Source organism: Oncorhynchus masou, chromosome 28 (genome assembly GCF_036934945.1).
Source record: "Oncorhynchus masou masou isolate Uvic2021 chromosome 28, UVic_Omas_1.1, whole genome shotgun sequence".
In the NCBI taxonomy this organism is placed as follows: Eukaryota; Metazoa; Chordata; class Actinopteri; order Salmoniformes; family Salmonidae; genus Oncorhynchus; species Oncorhynchus masou.
In genome coordinates this window covers 12117807-12137546 of record NC_088239.1, presented here as the reverse complement: position 1 = coordinate 12137546, position 19740 = coordinate 12117807, and the positions used below count along the sequence as shown (strand labels likewise).

Below are 19740 nucleotides of genomic sequence, written 5' to 3'. Positions count from 1 at the left end.
GGGATGCAGCCGGTCAGATGCTCTCAATGTTGAAGCTGTGGAACTTTTTGAGGATCTGAGTGCCCATTACAAATCTTTTCAGCCTCCTGAGGGGGAAGAGGTCCTGTCGTGCCCTCTTCACAACTGTGTGTGGACCGTGTTAATTATTTAGTGATGTGGACACGGAGGAACTTAAAGCTTTCGACCCGCTCCACTACAGCCCCATTGATGTGAATGGGAGCATTCGTCCCTCCGTTTCCTGTCCTTTGTCTTGCTACCGTTGAGGAAGAGGTAGTTGTCCTGGCACCACACTGCCAGGCCTCTGATCTCTTCCCTATAGATGGCCTCATCGTTGTCGGCGTACTGAGGACAAGCCAACCGGGGAGACGAGTGGAGACCACCCGGCCTACTGGATCTCGCCAAGTAGGTGTGGGACGCCCAGCCGATGTGATGATGAGGGAGCAGATGACAGCCATATGGTAAGGGAACATATGGAGAAGGCCCAGCGTGCCCAAACCAAGAGTTCTATGTGGGTTTTCCATCAGCCGGGGGAGACTGGAACAGATTTACAACGTGAACCTATTGAAGAGGTGACAGGTGAGGACAGCCAGTGGTGGTTCTGAGCAATGAGGACCCTTGGACCAGCTCAGAAGAAAGCTCTCCGGGAGCTCATCATATCAGATCCCTGAGGCCTGAAGGAAGGCTGTGAAGCAGGAGGTGGAGGCTATGCTATAAATTCTCAGACAACCCAAAGATTCCTTGATGCCCTTCCAGACTCCCTCTGCCTACCCAAGGACGTCAGAGGACAAAAATCTGTTAACCACCTAACTGAGGAACTCAATTTATCCTTGTGCAATACCCTAGATGCAGTTGCACCCCTAAAAACTAAAAACATTTATCATAAGAAACAAGCTCCCTCGTATACAGAAAATAACCGAGCTCTGAAGCAAGCTTCCAGAAAATTGGAACGGAAATGGTGCCACACCAAACTGGAAGTCTTCCGACTAGATTGGAAAGACAGTACCGTGCAGTATCGAAGAGCCCTCACTACTGCTCAATCATCCTATTTTTCCAACTTAATTGAGGAAAATAAGAACAATCCAAAATCTATTTTTGATACTGTCGCAAAGCGAACTAAAAAGCAGCATTCCCCAAGAGAGGATGGCTTTCACTTCAGCAGTAATAAATTCATGACCTTCTTTGAGGAAAAGATCATGATCATTACAAAAGCAAATTACGGACTCCTCTTTAAATCTGCAGATTCCTCCAAAGCTCAGTTGTCCTGAGTCTGCACAACTCTGCCAGGACCTAGGATCAAGGGAGACACTCAAGTGTTTTAGTACTATATCTCTTGACACAATGATGAAAATAATCATGGCTTCTAAACCTTCAAGCTGCATACTGGACCCTATTCCAACTAAACTACTGGAAGAGCTGCTTCCTGTCCTTGGCCCTCCTATGTTGAACATAATAAACGGCTCTCTTTCCATCTCTATGTGTACCAAACTCACTAAAAGTGGCAGTAATAAAGCCTCTCTTGAAAAAGCCAAACCTTGACTAAGAAAATATTAAAAACTATCGGCCTATATCGAATCTTCCTTTCGTCTCCAAAATTTTTGAAAAAGCTGTTGTGCAGCAACTCACTGCCTTCCTGAAGAAAAACAATGTCTACGAAATGTTTCAGTCTGGTTTTAGACACCATCATAGCACTGAGACTGCACTTGTGAAGGTGGTAAATGACCTTTTAATGGCGTCAGAACGAGGCTCTGCATCTGTCCTTGTGCTCCTAGACCTTAGTGCTGCTTTTGATACCATCGATCACCACATTCTTTTGGAGAGATTGAAAACCCAAATTGGTCTACACGGACAAGTACTGGCCTGGTTTGGATCTTATCTGTCGGAAAGATGTCAATTGGTCTCTGTGAATGGTTTGTCCTCTGAAATGTTGGTGTTCCTCAAGGTTCCGTTTTAGGACCACTATTGTTTTTACTATACATTTTACCTCTTGGGGATGTAATTCGAAAACATAATGTTAACTTTCACTGCTATGCGGATGACAGCTGTACATTTCAATGAAACATGGTGAAGCCCCAAAATTGCCATTGCTAGAAGCCTGTGTTTCAGACGTAAGGAAATGGATGGCTGCAAACGTTCTACTTTTAAACTCGGACAAAACAGTGATGCTTGTTCTAGGTCCCAAGGAACAAAGTGATCTTCTTTTGAATCTGACAATTAATTTTGATGGTTGTACAGTCTTCTTAAATAAAATTGTGAAGGACCTCGGCGTTACTCTGGACCCTGATCTCTCTTTTGACGAACATATCAAGACTGTTTCAAGGACAGCTTTTTTCCATTTACGTAACATTGCAAAAATCAGACAATTTAATTCCAAAGGATGCAGAAAAAATAATCCATGCTTTTGTACTTGTAGGTTAGACTACTGCAATGCTCTACTTTCTGGCTACCCGCATAAAGCACTAAATAAACTTCAGTTAGTGCTAAATACGGCTGCTAGAATCCTGTATCATATTACTCCAGTGTGAGCCAGTGCAAGCCTTCCTACACTGGCTTCCTGTTAAGGCAAGGGCTGATTTCAAGGTTTTACTGCTAACCTACAATGCATTACATGGGCTTGCTCCTACCTATCTCTCTGATTTGGTCCTGCTGTACATATCTACACGTACGCTACGGTCACAAGACGCAGGCCTCTTAATTGTCCCTAGAATTTCTAAGCTCAATTTTTATGGAATGGTCTGTCTACCCGTGTGAGAGACGCAGACTCGGTCTCAACCTTTAAGTCTTTACTGAAGACTCATCTTTTCAGTAGGTCATATGATTGAGTGTAGTCTGGCCCAGGAGTGTGAAGGTGAACGGTAAGGCACTGGAGCAACGAACCGCCCTTGCTGTCTCTGCCTAGCCAGTTCCCCTCTCTCCACTGGGATTTTCTGCCTCTAACCTTATTACAGGGGCTGAGAAACTGGCTTACTGGTGCTCTTCCATGCCGTCCCTAGGAGGGGTGCGTCACTTGAGTGGGCTGAGTCACTGACGTGGTCTTCCTGTCTGGGTTGACGCCCCCCCTTGGGTTGTGCCATGGCGGAGATCTTTGTGGGCTATACTCAGCCTTGTCTCAGGATGGTAAGTTGGTGGTTGAAGATATCCCTCTAGTGGTGTGGTGGCTGTGCTTTGGCAAAGTGGGTGGGGTTATATCCTGCCTGTTTGGCCCTGTCCGGGGGTGTCATCGGATGGGGCCACAGTGTCTCCTAACCCCTCCTGTCTCAGCCTCCAGTATTTATGCTGCAGTAGTTCATGTGTTGGGTGCTAGGGTCAGTCTGTTATATCTGGAGTATTTCTCCTGTCTATTCGGTGTCCTGTGTGAATGTAACTATACTCGCTCTAATTCTCTCTTTCTCTCTTTCTTTCTCTCTCTCTCTCTCAGAGGACCTAAGTCTTATGACCATGCCTCAGGACTACCTGGCATGATGACTCCTTGCTGTCCCCAGTCCACCTGGCCGTGCGGCTGCTCCAGTTTCAACAGTTCTGCCTGCGGATATGGAACTCTGACCTGTTCACTGGACATGCTACCTGTCCCCGACCTGCTGTTTTCAACTCTCTAGAGACAGCAGGAGCGGTAGAGATACTCTCAATGATCGGTTATGAAAAGCCAACTGACATTTACTCCTGAGGTGCTGACTTGTTGCACCCTCGACAACTACTGTGATTATTATTATTTGACCATGCTGGTCATTTATGAACATTTGAACATCTTGGCCATGTTCTGTTATAATCTCCACCCGGCCACCCCTCATAGCCTGTTTCCTCTCTATGTTTCTTCCAAGGTTTTGGTCTTTCAATGGAGTTTTTCCTATCCACTGTACTTCTCCACCTGCATTGCTTGCTGTTTGGGGTTTTAGGCAGGGTTTCTGTACAGCACTTTGATATATCAGCTGATGTAAGAAGGGCTATATAAATACATTTGATTTGATTTGCTGAGGATGCTGAGGATGGGAGTCATTGAGGATTCCACACAGAAAATGGTGCAGGGGGTGAACGACATCAGTTTGTTCGACTCCTACCACATGCCGAGAGTGGACGAGCTCATCAACCGGTCCTGGTACGTCCGCACCCTGGACCTGACCAAGGGATATTGGCAGGTACCCTTCTCCTCCCGTTTGGGTCTACTTGGAACCCCACCCACGTTCCAGCGCCTGATGGACCGAGTCCTCCGACCCCACCAACAGTACCAGTGGCCTATTTGGATGACATCATCCTCCACAGCCAAGGTTGGGAAAGCCCCTGACGCCAGGCAATACTGGACATGCTCAGGCAAGCCAGGTTGACAGCAAACTCCAAGAAATGCAAGCTGGACGGGGGAACATCAAGCCCCAGGAGAGGAAGGTCTAGGCGGTTCGTGACGTCCTCATGTCTGCTCGAACAGATGGGCTCTGTGTTCTACCCCAGTGGAGACACCATTACCCGGCGGTAACCCGGAAGAGGTCTCCTGGAGGAGACCTGTTTCTTTTCCTTTATTGGTTTAAACAAACACTCTTGAAGCTGAGTTATCACACTTGTGTCCATGTCTGATCTGTGTAAACGTCTAGATCAAACCCCCTGCTCTGCCACAACAGGCATAAGCCATAGACAGCAAACACAATTGCATTTTATCAATGGAAATTTGAAAACACACAGATACCGTGACTAGATCCTGATGCCCATTGTGATGCCATTCACCAGTACATCAACTCATGTTTCAGCATGATAATGCACGGCCCCATGTCGCAAGGATCTGTACAAAATTCCTGGAAGCTGAAAATGTCCCAGTTCTTCAATGGCCTGTATACTCAGCAGCCATGTCACCCGTTGAGTATGTTTGGGATGCTCTGTATCGACGTGTACGACAACATGTTCCAATTCCCACCAATATCCACCAACTTCGCCTAGCCATTGAAGAGGAGTGGGACAACATTCCACAGGCCACAATCAACAGCCTGATCAACTCTATGCAAAGGAGATGTGTCGCGCTGCATGAGGCAAATGGTCACCAGATACTGACTGGTTTTCTGATCCACACCCCTACCTTTTTTAAGGTATCTGTGACCTTATCTGCAGTACATTAGCATAACATTTACATTTACATTTAAGTCATTTAGCAGACGCTCTTATCCAGAGCGACTTACAAATTGGTGAATTCACCTTCTGACATCCAGTGGAACAGCCACTTTACAATAGTGCATCTAAATCATTAAGGGGGGGGTGGTGAGAAGGATTACTTATTACATAACATTACATAACATCAGTACATAACATCAGGATTACATAACATCAGTACATCAGTACATTAGCCTATGGTAACATCAGTACAGTAGCCTATGGTAACATCAGTACAGTAGCCTATGGTAACGTCAGTACATTAGCCTATGGTAACGTCAGTACATTAGCCTATGGTAACGTCAGTACATTAGCCTATGGTAACGTCAGTACAGTAGCCTATGGTAACATCAGTACGTTAGCCTATGGTAACATCAGAACATTAGCCTATGGTAACATCAGTACGTTAGCCTATGGTAACATCAGTAGAGTAGCCTATGGTAACATCAGTACAGTAGCCTATGGTAACATCAGTACGTTAGCCTATGGTAACATCAAATCAAATCAAATCAAATTGTATTTGTCACATACACATGGTTAGCAGATGTTAATGCGAGTGTAGCGAAATGCTTGTGCTTCTAGTTCCGACAATGCAGTAATAACCAACAAGTAATCTAACTAACAATTCCTAAACTACTGTCTTATACACAGTGTAAGGGGATAAAGAATATGTACATAAGGATATATGAATGAGTGATGGTACAGAGCAGCATAGGCAAGATACAGTAGATGGTATCGAGTACAGTATATACATATGAGATGAGTATGTAAACAAAGTGGCATAGTTAAAGTGACTAGTGATACATGTATTACATAAGGATGCAGTCGATGATATAGAGTACAGTATATACGTATGCATATGAGATGAATAATGTAGGGTAAGTAACATTATATAAGGTAGCATTGTTTAAAGTGGCTAGTGATATATTTACATCATTTCCCATCAATTCCCATTATTAAAGTGGCTGGAGTTGAGTCAGTGTCAGTGTGTTGGCAGCAGCCACTCAATGTTAGTGGTGGCTGTTTAACAGTCTGATGGCCTTGAGATAGAAGCTGTTTTTCAGTCTCTCGGTCCCAGCTTTGATGCACCTGTACTGACCTCGCCTTCTGGATGATAGCGGGGTGAACAGGCAGTGACTCGGGTGGTTGATGTCCTTGATGATCTTTATGGCCTTCCTGTAACATCGGGTGGTGTAGGTGTCCTGGAGGGCAGGTAGTTTGCCCCCGATGATGCGTTGTGCAGACCTCACTACCCTCTGGAGAGCCTTACGGTTGAGGGCGGAGCAGTTGCCGTACCAGGCGGTGATACAGCCCGCCAGGATGCTCTCGATTGTGCATCTGTAGAAGTTTGTGAGTGCTTTTGGTGACAAGCCTAATTTCTTCAGCCTCCTGAGGTTGAAGAGGCGCTGCTGCGCCTTCTTCACAATGCTGTCTGTGTGAGTGGACCAATTCAGTTTGTCTGTGATGTGTATGCCGAGGAACTTAAAACTTGCTACTCTCTCCACTACTGTTCCATCGATGTGGATAGGGGGGTGTTCCCTCTGCTGTTTCCTGAAGTCCACAATCATCTCCTTAGTTTTGTTGACGTTGAGTGTGAGGTTATTTTCCTGACACCACACTCCGAGGGCCCTCACCTCCTCCCTGTAGGCCGTCTCGTCGTTGTTGGTAATCAAGCCTGCCACTGTTGTGTCGTCCGCAAACTTGATGATTGAGTTGGAGGCGTGCGTGGCCACGCAGTCGTGGGTGAACAGGGAGTACAGGAGAGGGCTCAGAATGCACCCTTGTGGGGCCCCAGTGTTGAGGATCAGCGGGGAGGAGATGTTGTTACCTACCCTCACCACCTGGGGGCGGCCCGTCAGGAAGTCCAGTACCCAGTTGCACAGGGCGGGGTCGAGACCCAGGGTCTCGAGCTTGATGACGAGCTTGGAGGGTACTATGGTGTTGAATGCCGAGCTGTAGTCGATGAACAGTAGCCTATGGTAACATCATTACATTAGCCTATGGTAACGTCAGTACATTAGCCTATGGTAACATCAGTATAGTAGCCTATGGTAACATCAGTATAGTAGCCTATGGTAACATCAGTACAGTAACCTATGGTAACATCAGTACAGTAGCCTATAGTAACATCAGTACAGTAGCCTATGGTAACATCAGTACAGTAGCCATCAGTACATTAGCCTATGGTAACATCAGTACATTAGCCTATGGTAACATCAGTACAGTAGCCTATGGTAACATCAGTACAGTAGCCATCAGTACATTAGCCTATGGTAACATCAGGACGTTAGCCTATGGTAACATCAGTACATTAGCCTATGGGAACGTCAGTACATTAGCCTATGGTAACATCAGTACAGCAGCCTATGGTAACATCAGTACATTAGCCTATGGTAACGTCAGTATAGTAGCCTATGGTAACATCAGTACATTAGCCTATGGTAACATCAGTACAGTAGCCATCAGTACATTAGCCATCAGTACATTAGCCTATGGTAACATCAGTACAGTAGCCTATGGTAACATCAGTACATTAGCCTATGGGAACATCAGTACATTAGCCTATGGTAACATCAGTATAGTAGCCTATGGTAACGTCAGTACGTTAGCCTATGGTAACATCAGTACATTAGCCTATGGTAACATCAGTACATTAGCCTATGGTAACATCAGTACAGTAGCCCAAGTTAACATCAGTACAGTAGCCTATGGTAACATCAGTACAGTAGCCTATGGTAACATCAGTACATTAGCCTATGGTAACGTCAGTATAGTAGCCTATGGTAACATCAGTACATTAGCCTATGGTAACATCAGTACAGTAGCCATCAGTACATTAGCCATCAGTACATTAGCCTATGGTAACATCAGTACATTAGCCTATGGGAACATCAGTACATTAGCCTATGGTAACATCAGTAGATTAGCCTATGGGAACGTCAGTACAGTAGCCTATGGTAACATCAGTATAGTAGCCTATGGTAACGTCAGTACGTTAGCCTATGGTAACGTCAGTACGTTAGCCTATGCTTCGAAGGTGGGAGGGGCTGGTGTAGCTTGTGCTTCAGTGGGGAGAGGGACATTTAGCCTAAACACACACACGGGGAAAGCTGTTCAGCTGGCAGGCAGACACTGGAATACGCTTCTGAGTGACAAAGTGAATGCTCTGCATAGGTGCTTCGTTGCGTTTTTTGGGGGGACTGGTAGAATTGCCTCGAACATAAAATAACGTTTTTAAACGCTTATCATGAGGATGGCGATGGATGTATAGGAGTATGGGACACACTGTAGCTAATGGAAATCTGTTTGATACCTCTCCATACATTCCACTGCATGCTGTAGTTCTGGCCACACACACCCACACACACACAGCCAAACACACACATACGCACCCTTACCCTGTGTATCTCTCTGTGTCCAGTATCAGACGCTATGTGATTGTGATGTCCATGACCATCTTCCTGATGCTGCTGAGTCTGATGACCCACTTCCTCACCTCCAGGAGAGTAATGCTGTGGAGGACATGCAAGATGAATTTCCCGGAACGCTATCTCTCTCTCTCTGTTAACTGTGTTCTACAGGTAGTTAACCACCTTCTAGAGGTAGTTAACTGTGTTCTAAAGGTAGTTAACCACCTTCTAGAGGTAGTTAACTGTGTTCTACAGGTAGTTAACCACCTTCTAGAGGTAGTTAACTGTGTTCTAAAGGTAGTTAACCACCTTCTAGAGGTAGTTAACTGTGTTCTACAGGTAGTTAACCACCTTCTAGAGGTAGTTAACTGTGTTCTAAAGGTAGTTAACCATGTTCTAGAAGTAGTTAACTGTGTTTTACAGGTAGTTAACCACCTTCTAGAGGTAGTTAACTGTGTTCTACAGGTAGTTAACCATGTTCTAGAGGTAGTTAACTGTGTTCAGAAGTAGTTTACTGTGTTCCACAGGTAGGTAACCATGTTCTATAGGTAGTTAACTGTGTTCTACAGGTAGTTAACCACCTTCTAGAGGTAGTTAACTGTGTTCTACAGGTAGTTAACCATGTTCTAGAAGTAGTTAACTGTGTTTTACAGGTGGTTAACCATGTTCTAGAGGTAGTTAACTGTGTTCTAGAGGTAGTTAACTGTGTTCTACAGGTAGTTAACCGTGTTCTACAGGCAGTTATACAATGGGTCGGTATAATCCTGGATACTGATTGGTGAAAACCCAATTCCAGCCGGTGTCTATTCCACAAGTTACCACCGGCTAAAGCTATGATGTTGAAATGCCTATTTACTCTGTTCCCTCTCATTGCACAATCTACTGTCTCATCAGCCCAGACAGACTATTTATCAACTTGATCTCCACTGTAAACAGCATCTAGACATCATCTCCCATTTCTTTTAGACTAGCAATTGGTTTTCAATAGCAGAGATTTGTATAAACCTTGCTGTCTGGCGCTCTGACATTTGCAACATTGTTTCAATATTGAAATTCTATCTCCAGCTGTCCCATAATAATGAAGGTGAGGGGTGGGAGTCGGGAGGAGACAGACAAGCAGGCAGCTTTTCTCAGCCAGTCAAAATCATGAATCAGCATAATCTGTATGGATATATACAGACTAGCTCCTCTGAACAACAGTGTCCTGACGAGAGAGCACATTTTCTATGCCAGGCGAAATCACTCATCATTAGCCCATTGTTATCCAAATAAATGTCACGAGAAAACAGCTTAAACAAATGCAAATCCAGCTACTTTGCCATTATTCTGGCTGCACTGTTTGACGTGACTGTTGACAAAAGTTGGCTAGCTACCAAGCAAGGGATAGATTTAGAACAAAAAGACTTAACGACCGGGTCGTGTCTCTGGAAACCGAACCGATAGAACGAACGACCAGCTGGCTTGGGTAGCAACCCTTGATTTGTGTCGGGACTATATCTTGTGGAAGGATGAAATAGTAAGAATAAATTCATCAAAATAATGTTTTTTAATGAAAATGTCAATCATTATTTGAATATGTTGATAACCTGTTGTCTCAGGCCTAGTCTCAGGCCTAGCCCTCAGGCCTAGTCTCAGGCCTAGTCTCAGGCCTAGTCTCAGGCCTAGTCTCCTCAGGCCTAGTCTCAGGCCTAGTCTCAGGCCTAGCCCCCAGGCCTAGTCTCAGGACTAGCCCCCAGGCCTAGTCTCAGGCCTAGTCTCAGGCCTAGTCTCAGGCCTAGTCTCAGGCCCTTGCCAATACACTGCATTTGGAAAATATTCAGACCCATTCAAAATAACCACATTTTGTTACGTTACAGCCTTATTCTAAAATGGATTAAATCAATGAAAAAAAGTGGGCATTTTGATTTTGGAATGTAGTTACCCTTTAGTTCAACTTTGCAGGCACCTAGCACTGTTGGTTGGCTTGCAGTGTTTGTGTAGCACATGAGATGGAGTTTGCAAAACAAATGGCTGCTGGATTGATGCAAATAATCATGATATCATTCTGACAGGAAGAAATAGGCTACTTTGTAGCTAGTTTATTGATAGAGAAGGTTTTGGGGCTCGATGCCCAGTCTTTCCATCTACCAGAAGACGGTTAGGTCTGTTCCTGAATTGTTTGAAAACTGGATGTTTTACTTCATATTATGAGGTATGTCTTACCTTGATTCAAAGTAGCCCATTGCCACAATCCCACCATAGAAACAGTGGATGTTTATATACATATAAAGACGTGCTCAGATGCATTCCCCTATTCTATTGGTTTTCTTTCCACTTTGGTTAATTGTCTAGCAGCCAAAGGCATTATCCTAATCATATTAGCAAGCATTGATATTTGTTACATCTTTAAATCCCCCCTATTTCTAGCAGACGTTTCCATCTCTGTCCAGAAACCCACTTACCTGTGCGGTGCTCATTTTAGAACTGTGTTTTTGCACAAATTGTATTGAGAAACATTGAAGTGTAGGCCTACTCTCGTGTATACATTTCTGCACCTAAAAAGTTAAGAAATAATATTTTAGCAACATTCCTATCTGTTCCATCAACCCTGTTAATTTATGCGGCGTAAACTTCCAATACCACTACGTTGATACTTATCAGCGGGTAATAAGAAGAAGTATATACAATGTCCACTGCATAATAAGTGGTTATGCGGTATATACTTGCATATACCCTCCATTACACAACTGGTGGTGACCATCATAGCATTCAATCATCAATTAATTGCATTCATTCATGCACTATGCCATCAATGATGTAACGGTTCTCTTCCGCTGAAGGAGAGGAGGACCAAAATGCAGCGTGGTTCGTGTTCAACATCTTTAATATAGACGAACAACGAGAACACTACAAAATACAAAACAATAAATGTGAAAACCGAAACAGTCCTATCTGGTGCAATGACACAAAGACAGAAGACAGTTCCCAATCAGAGACAACGACAGACAGCTGCCTCTAATTGAGAACCAATCTAGGCAACCATAGACATACAAAACTACCTAGAAAGGAAACAGCCCCATAAACATACAAAACCCCTGGACCAGGTGAAACACATAAATCCCACATGTCACACCCTGACCTAACCAAAATAATAAAGAAAACAAAGATAACTAAGGCCAGGGTGTGACAAATGATCAGTTGTAAACATGCCTGCAGCATGATCTAGTTTGCCTGTGTGCATTCAGCACCTTCAGAAAGTATTCAGACCTCTTGACTTTCCCTCATTTGGTTACATTACAGCCTTATTTTAAAATGGATTATATACATGTTTTTCATCATCAATCCACACACAGTACCACATAATGAATAAGCAAAAACAAGATTTTAGAAATGTTTTCAAAAGTATTAAAAACAAAATAACAGAAATACCTTCTTTACAGTGACTTGCGAAAGTATTCACCCCCTTGGCATTTTTCATATTTTGTTGCCTTACAACCTGGAATTAAAATAGATTTTTGGGGGTTTGTATCATTGGATTTCCAGAACATGCCTACCCCCTTGAAGATACAAAATATGTTTTTATTGTGAAGCAAACAAGAAATAAGGCAGAAAAAAAGAAAACTTGAGTGTGTATAACTATTCATCTCCCCAAAGTCAATACTTTGTAGAGCCACCTTTTGCAGCAATTACAGCTGCAAGTCTCTTGGGGTATGTCTCTATAAGCTTGGCAAATCTAGCCACTGGGATCTTTTCCCATTCTTCAAGGCAAAACTGCTCCAGTTCCTCTGGTGTACAGACATCTTTAAATCTTACCACAGATTTTCAATTGGATTGAGGTCTGGGCTTTGACTAGACATTTCCAAGACATTTAACTGTTTCCCCTGCTGGAAGGTGAACCACCGTCCCAGTCTCAAATCTCTGGAAGACTGAAACAGGTTTCTCTCAAGATTTTCCCTGTATTTAGCGCCATCCATTAATCCTTCAATTCTGACCAGTTTCCCAGTCCATGCCGATGAAAAACTTCACCAGGTTGATGAGAGTTATTGGGTTTGTGCCAGACATAGCGTTCTCCTTGATGGCGAAAAAGCTTAATTTTTGTCTAATCTGACCAGAGTACCTTCTTCCATATGTTTGGGGAGTCTCCCACGTGCCTTTTGGTGAACACCAAATGTATTTGCTTATTTTTTTGTTTAAGCAATTGCTTTTTTTTGGCCACTCTTCTGTAAAGCCCAGCTCTGTGGAGTGCACGGCTTAAAGTGGTCCCATGGACAGATACCCCAATCTCCGCTGTAGAGCTTTGCAGCTCCATCAGGGTTATCTTTGGTCTCTTTGTTGCCTCTCTGATTAACACCCTCCTTACCCGGTCCGTGAGTTATGGTGGGCAGCCTTCTCTTGGCAGGTTTGTTGTGGTGCCATATTCTTTCTATTTTTTTATAATGGATTTAATGGTGCTCCGTGGGATGTTCAAGGTTTCTGATATTTTTTTATAACCCAACCCTGATCTGTACTTGTCCACAACTTTGTCCCTGACCTGTTTGGCGAGCTCCTTGGTCTTCACGGTGCCACTTGCTTGGTGGTGCCTCTTGCTTAGTGGTGTTGCAGACTCTGGGGCCTTTCAGAGCAGATGTATATATACGGAGATCATGTGACAGATCATGTGACACGTAGATTGCACACAGGTGTACTTTATTTAACTAATTATGTGACTTCTGAAGGTAAATGGTTGCACCAGATCTTATTTAGGGGCTTCACAGCAAAAGGGGTAAATACATATGCACACACCACTTTTCAGTTTTACATGAATTTTTTCATTTAATAACTTCATCAATTTAGACTGTGTTTTGTGTATGTCCATTACATGAAATCCAAATAAAAATATATTTAAATTACAGGTTGTAATGCCACAAAACTGGAAAAATGCCAAGGGGGATGAATACTTTTGCAAGGCATTGTACATAAGTATTCAGACTCTTTGCTATGAGACTCGAAATATAGCTCAGGTGCATCCTGTTTCAATTGATCATCCTTTAGATGTTTCTACAACATGATTGGAGTCCACCTGTGGTAAATTCAATTTATTGGACATTATTTGGAAAGGCACACACCTGTCTATATAAGGTCCCACAGTTGACAGTGCATGTCAGAGCAAAAACCAAGGTCATGTGATCTAAGAAATTCTCCGTAGAGCTACGAGACAGGAGTGTGTCGAGGCGCAGATCTGGGGAATTGTACCAACATATTTCTGCAGCATTGAAGGTCCCCCCAAGAACATTGTTAACTGGAAGAAGTTTGGAACTACCAAGGCTCTGTCTATATCTGGTTAACCGGACAAACAAAATAGCCTAATCTTCATTACTAATGTTCAAACTTAGACACCAAACAGTATCAAGGTTCTGATCTAATGCTGAGTCATAACCATGTTCATGGAAAATAATAATCAGCAGGAATACGGTTTTGAAGTGGCTGTCCTATATTTAGGAGATATAAGAAGTCTCAGGAAATATTGAAGTTTTTTTTGTAAACATATTTATTTATTTATTTATTTTGTAAACATATTTATTTATTTTTGTTGGCACAAAACTACCTCCATTCGTTAGTATGGGTTACCTTCAGATGAGTCCAAAACTACCTCCATTCGTTAGTATGGGTTACCTTCAGATGAGTCCAAAACTACCTCCATTCGTTAGTATGGGTTACCTTCAGACGAGTCCAAAACTATCTCCGTTCGTTAGTATGGGTTACCTTCAGACGAGTCCAAAACTACCTCCATTCGTTAGTATGGGTTACCTTCAGACGAGTCCAAAACTACCTCCATTCGTTAGTATGGGTTACCTTCAGACGAGGCCAAAACTAGCTCCATTCGTTAGTATGGGTTACCTTCAGATGAGTCCAAAACTACCTCCATTCGTTAGTATGGGTTACCTTCAGACGAGTCCAAAACTATCTCCGTTCGTTAGTATGGGTTACCTTCAGACGAGTCCAAAACTAGCTCCATTCGTTAGTATGGGTTACCTTCAGACGAGGCCAAAACTACCTCCATTCGACAAGGGCGGATGCGGGGGATTGGCACTCAGCCCATGCAAAATAAATGTATATCTTTAAATTAAACTGCTGGATTTTTTTATGGGAATTGTTTTATTATATTACTTAGATATAGACCGTTCTACAGGTAGTTAACCGTCCATGTTATACTTGACAGTGTTGACAGTGTTCTAGAAGTAGAGGTTAGAGGGTTGAACCATACACCTCTCAATGTGTGTCATGGCATATAGAATGGGAAAGGCAAATATCAGTTTCTCACAAAATCACTGAAGTTCTCTTCTCTTCTTTGCTCTTTTCCAGTAAGTTGCTTTAATCGCCAGCGTGGCGGTGTGGGTGGTGACCTTTGTGGTCATTTTCCCAATCCTCTATTTCAACTACGGCAAGGAAGTCCATGAAGACACAAGCAAAATGGCCTCCAATGACTCTCACTGTTTCCAATTCGGCAGCCACCTGAAAAATCACTCTGGCGTGAAAAAGCTGAACTACATCATGAGCTCTGTGATCGTTATCGTGGTCTGTGTGCAGACAGCACTGCAGTGTCACGTCATGAGCCTTCTGACCAGGAAGTACGAGCTAGACTGCATGCTTCACCAGGAATTCACCAGCAATTCACCAGGAATTCACCAGGAATTCTGGGCTCAGCTGAAGAGCCTGTGTTTTGCTGTGGTGCTGCTGGTGTGTTTCATGCCCTATCAAATGTTCAGGATTTACTACCTGGAACACCTGCAGCAGCTGGAGCACACTAACGAGGTGTTCCTCAGTCTCACGGCCCTCAGATGTCTCGACATGTTTACTTTCCTAGAGAGGGGACACTGCTATATGTGTGACCTCTTCTCACATTACCAAAACCTCGCTGTAATATTGCTTCCCTTTTAAACGGTGCTTTAGCACCATCTGCTTGTTTATATAGCTACACAGCATAGTCTACTGTATTGTAGGTCTATTGCAGGTTGACTATACTGGACAAAAATGTATTGGCTCTCATATTGGAATTTAAAATACAGTAAGCCGTGCCAATGACATTTCTCTCAATATGTCGATTTAAATCTTTGAAAAAACGTTGTGTAAGGCTACAGAGTATGTAAATATTCTAATAAGTAAATAAATGTCTAAAATGTTACTGTTCTACTATTATTCTGTGAAACATTACCTCCTCCTCACCCTTTACCCCCGTCTCGACATCATAGGCTGACCACACACACACCTACATTATTTCCCCTCTCAGTTTTATGGAGGCTAGTTACTGTTTAACATCCCCACCCTACTTTCAGTTTGTTTAGTAAATCGATCTAATGACAACCGAAGCCGGCACCATCCAATGTGTCGTTCAATGAATTATAGGCCCACAGCTTCCCTTTCCAACCCTCCGTGTGCTGTTGCAACTCCTCGCCCACGACTCTCTCATTTCGTGTGGTGACAAGGGGGACAAGTGGCCAAACTGGTGGCTAGTTTACTGGCGTCCTGTTGGATTAATGCACATCGCTGACGGACCAAGAGAAAGGTAAGCGGTCTCCTTTGAAATAATAAATAATTAACATATGATGTTTGTTGCCTAAATCTTATGGTTCTGTGACTCGTTCATTTTGGTCTTTCGTTTGACCTATCGGCCACAATGAATTAGTCGTGTTATCAGGGATCCTTGGGACGCCCCTACCCCAAACCCTAACTTTAACCCCTACCCTTACCCTAACCCTAACCCCTACCCTTACCCTAACTTTAATCCCTACCCCTACTCTTACCCTAACTATAACCCTTACCTAACCCTAAACCCTAACTTTAACCCCTACCCTTACCCTAACCATAACCCTAACCCCTACCCTAAACCCTAACTTTAACCCCTACCCTTACCCTAACCATAACCCTTACCTAACCCTAACCTTAACTTTTACCCTAAGCATAACCCTTACCTAACCCAACCTTAACTTTTACCCTAACTATAACCCTTACCTAACCCTAACCTTAACTCTTACCCTAACTATAACCCTTACCTAACCCAACCTTAACTTTTACCCTAACTATAACCCTTACCTAACCCTAACCTTAACTCTTACCCTAACTATAACCCCTACCTAACCCAACCTTAACTCTTACCCTAACCATAACCCTTACTGTAACCATTTTAAAGATGCGCTATGCAGACATTGCGCAACCATTTCCTGGTTGCTACAATTCTGATAGTTTGTCTAATTTCAGTTTGTGACAAAACATGCAAATATAATGTAGATAATCTTTGTACCATTTAAACAGATGTGAAATGTATTTTCTATAAGCAAAAATATTGTATTTTCAGCTGTTTGAAACAGGGGTACAAAACCTAAAGTAAAATAATAAATCTTAAGAATGGGAAGCATATAAATAGTGCACACAGAACAGATCTGTCACTTCTTTTTTTTCTTTTTGTTTTACCTTTATTTAACCAGGCAAGTCAGTTAAGAACAAATTCTTATTTTCAATGACGGCCTAGGAACAGTGTGTTAACTGCCTGTTCAGTGGCAGAACGACAGATTTGTACCTTGTCACCTCGGGATTGAACTTGCAACCTTTCGGTTACTAGTCCAACGCTCTAACCACTAGGCAGAGCCAAGTGACTTGGCCTCCCAAAAAGCTTAATATTGCAGCTTTAAAATGTCAACTCAATGTGAAGGGGATCAATATGCCCTCTTCCGGTGACTGCAGAGGCTCAGACCAACAAATGTCTGTCATATACAGGGCATTCAGAAAGTATTCGTACCCCTTGACTTCCACATTTTGTTACGTTACAGCCTCATTCTAAAATGTATTAAATTGTTTTTTCCCTTCATCAATCAACACACAATTTCCCATAATTACAAAGCAAAAACAAGTTTTTTGAATTTTTGCAAATGTATAAAAAAAAACCTGAAATACCTTGTTTACATACTGCAAGTATTCAGACCCTTTTCTATGAGGCCCGAAATTGAGCTCAGGTGCGTCCTGTTTCCATTGATCATCCTTGAGATGTGTCTACAACTTGATTGGAGTACACCTGTGGTAAATTAAATTTATTGGACATGATTTGGAAAGGCACGCACCTGTCTTTATTAAGTCTCACAGTTGACAGTGCATGTCAGAGCATAAACCAAGCCATGAGGTCAAAGGCATAGTCCGTACATGTCTGACACAGGATTGTGTCGAGGCACAGATCTGGGGAAGGGTACCAAAAATGTTTTTCAGCATTGAAGGTCCCCAAGAACACAGTGGCCTCCATCATTCTTCAATGGAAGAAGTTTGGATCCACCAAGACTCTTCCTAGAGCTGGCCGCCTGGCCAAACTGAGCAATCGGGGGAGAAGGGCCTTGGTCAGGAAGGTGACCAAGAGCCCAATGGTTACTCTGACAGATCTCCAGTGTTCCTCTGTGGAGATGGGAGAACCTTCCAGAAGGACAACCATCTCTGCAGCACCTCACCAATCAGGCCTTGACAGCTCACTTGGAGTTTACCAAAAGGCACCTAAAGGACTCTCAGTCCATGAGAAACAAGATTCTCTGGTTTGATGAAATCAAGATTGAAGTCTTTGGCCTGAATGCGAAGCGTCACGTCCGGAGGAAACCTGGCACCATCCCTACGGTGAAACATGGTGGTGGCAGCATCATGTCCGGAGGAAACCTGGCACCATCTCTACGGTGAAACATGGTGGTGGCAGCATCATGCTGTGGGGATGTTTTTCATCAGCAAGGATTGGGAGACGAGTCAGGATTGAGGGAAAGATGGCAGCATGGTAGCAACACAACAGGGTAGCAAGCACAAAACATGGTACACCAATGTTGTGCACAGACAACAGCACAAAGATGAAAGGAGCAAAGTACAGAGAGCTCTTTAATGAAAACCTGCTCCAGAGCGCTCAGGACCTCAGACTGGGACGAAGGTTCAGCTTCTAACAGAACGACGACCCTAAGCACACAGCCAAGACAACTCAGGAGTGGCTTCGGGACAAGTCTCTGAATGCCCTTGAGTGACCCATTCTGAACCCGATCAAACATCTCTGGAGAGGCCTGAAAATAGCTGTGCAGCGACGCTCCCCATCCAACTTGACCGAGCTTGAGAAGATCTGCAGAAAAGAATGGGAGAAACTTCCGAAATACAGCTCTGTCAAGCTTATAGCATCATACCCAAGAATCCTCAAGGCTGTAATCACTGCGAAAGGTGCTTAAACAAAGTACTGAGTAAAGGGTCTGAATACTTAAATATGCCAAAAATTCTAAAAATCGTTTTTTTGCATTGTCATTATGGGGTATCATGTGTAGATTGATGAGGGAACAAATCAACAATTGAATCAAATTTAGAATAAGGCTGTAACATACCAAAATGTGGAAAAAGTCAAGGGGTCTGAATACTTTCCAAATGCACTGTATATACAGTACCAGTCCAACGTTTGGACACACCTACTCATTCCAGGGTTTTCTTTATTTTTACTATTTTCTACATTGTGGAATAATAATGAAGACATTAAAACTATGAAATAACACATATGGAATCATGTATTTAGCAAAAAAGTGTTAAACATATCAACATTTTTATATATTTGAGATTCTTTGATAAGGTCCTTATGCTTCCAAAACAGTTCCACAATGCGTGTTAATGTTCAGGCCGAGCGCTGTGGCTCTTACTGTCCCTCCCCCATACAGAATATGCCTTGTTCCAGCTACTTTTATGGGCGGCAGGGTAGCCTAGTGGTTAGAGCGTTGGACTAGTAACCGAAAGGTTGCAAGTTCAAATCCCCGAGCTAACAAGGTACAAATCTGTCGTTCTGCCCCTGAACAGACAGTTAACCCACTGTTCCTAGGCCGTCATTGAAAATAAGAATTTGTTCTCAACTGACTTGCCTAGTAAAATAAAGGTAAAAAAAAAATAAAAAATGTGTAATGTCATGGAAATGACAGTCATGATCAGAGGCTAGAATAGGCCCAGCTGCTGTTGCAGTGGTGCCTATGGGAGAGCCACCACTTCACTGAGTAGGCCTAACGAACAGCAAAAGCACAAGCCTATATCAATCTACTATCCCCCTTAGTACAAAAGTTTACCTTTTCTATTCTGTGCAATAAATAAATATTCATATTCTGGGCTACTTGTGGGACGGGATAGATCCCAAATTAATACAAACACTATCATCAATTTATTTATTTTTTTACAAAATGAGGCTGATGCAACAGATCCGAATGTTTAAACT

General features: G+C 43.1%; 2 protein-coding genes across 2 annotated transcripts in view; both read left to right on the top strand.

The window, feature by feature from the left end:
* Positions 1-4749: 4749 nt before the first annotated feature.
* LOC135516942 (probable G-protein coupled receptor 141) lies at positions 4750-15431 on the top strand. The gene is made up of 3 exons (XM_064941006.1): positions 4750-4868; positions 8546-8649; positions 14860-15431. The coding sequence occupies exons 1-3, from the start codon at positions 4750-4752 to the stop codon at positions 15429-15431; spliced, it is 795 nt and encodes a 264-aa protein (XP_064797078.1).
* Positions 15432-15839: 408 nt separating this feature from the next.
* LOC135517161 (hepatocyte nuclear factor 4-gamma-like) overlaps positions 15840-19740 on the top strand; it is a 38865-nt gene continuing 34964 nt past the window's right edge. The window contains exon 1 of the mRNA XM_064941217.1: positions 15840-16056. The gene's annotated coding sequence lies outside the window, so the exon portion shown is untranslated. The remainder of the gene's footprint in view (positions 16057-19740) is intronic.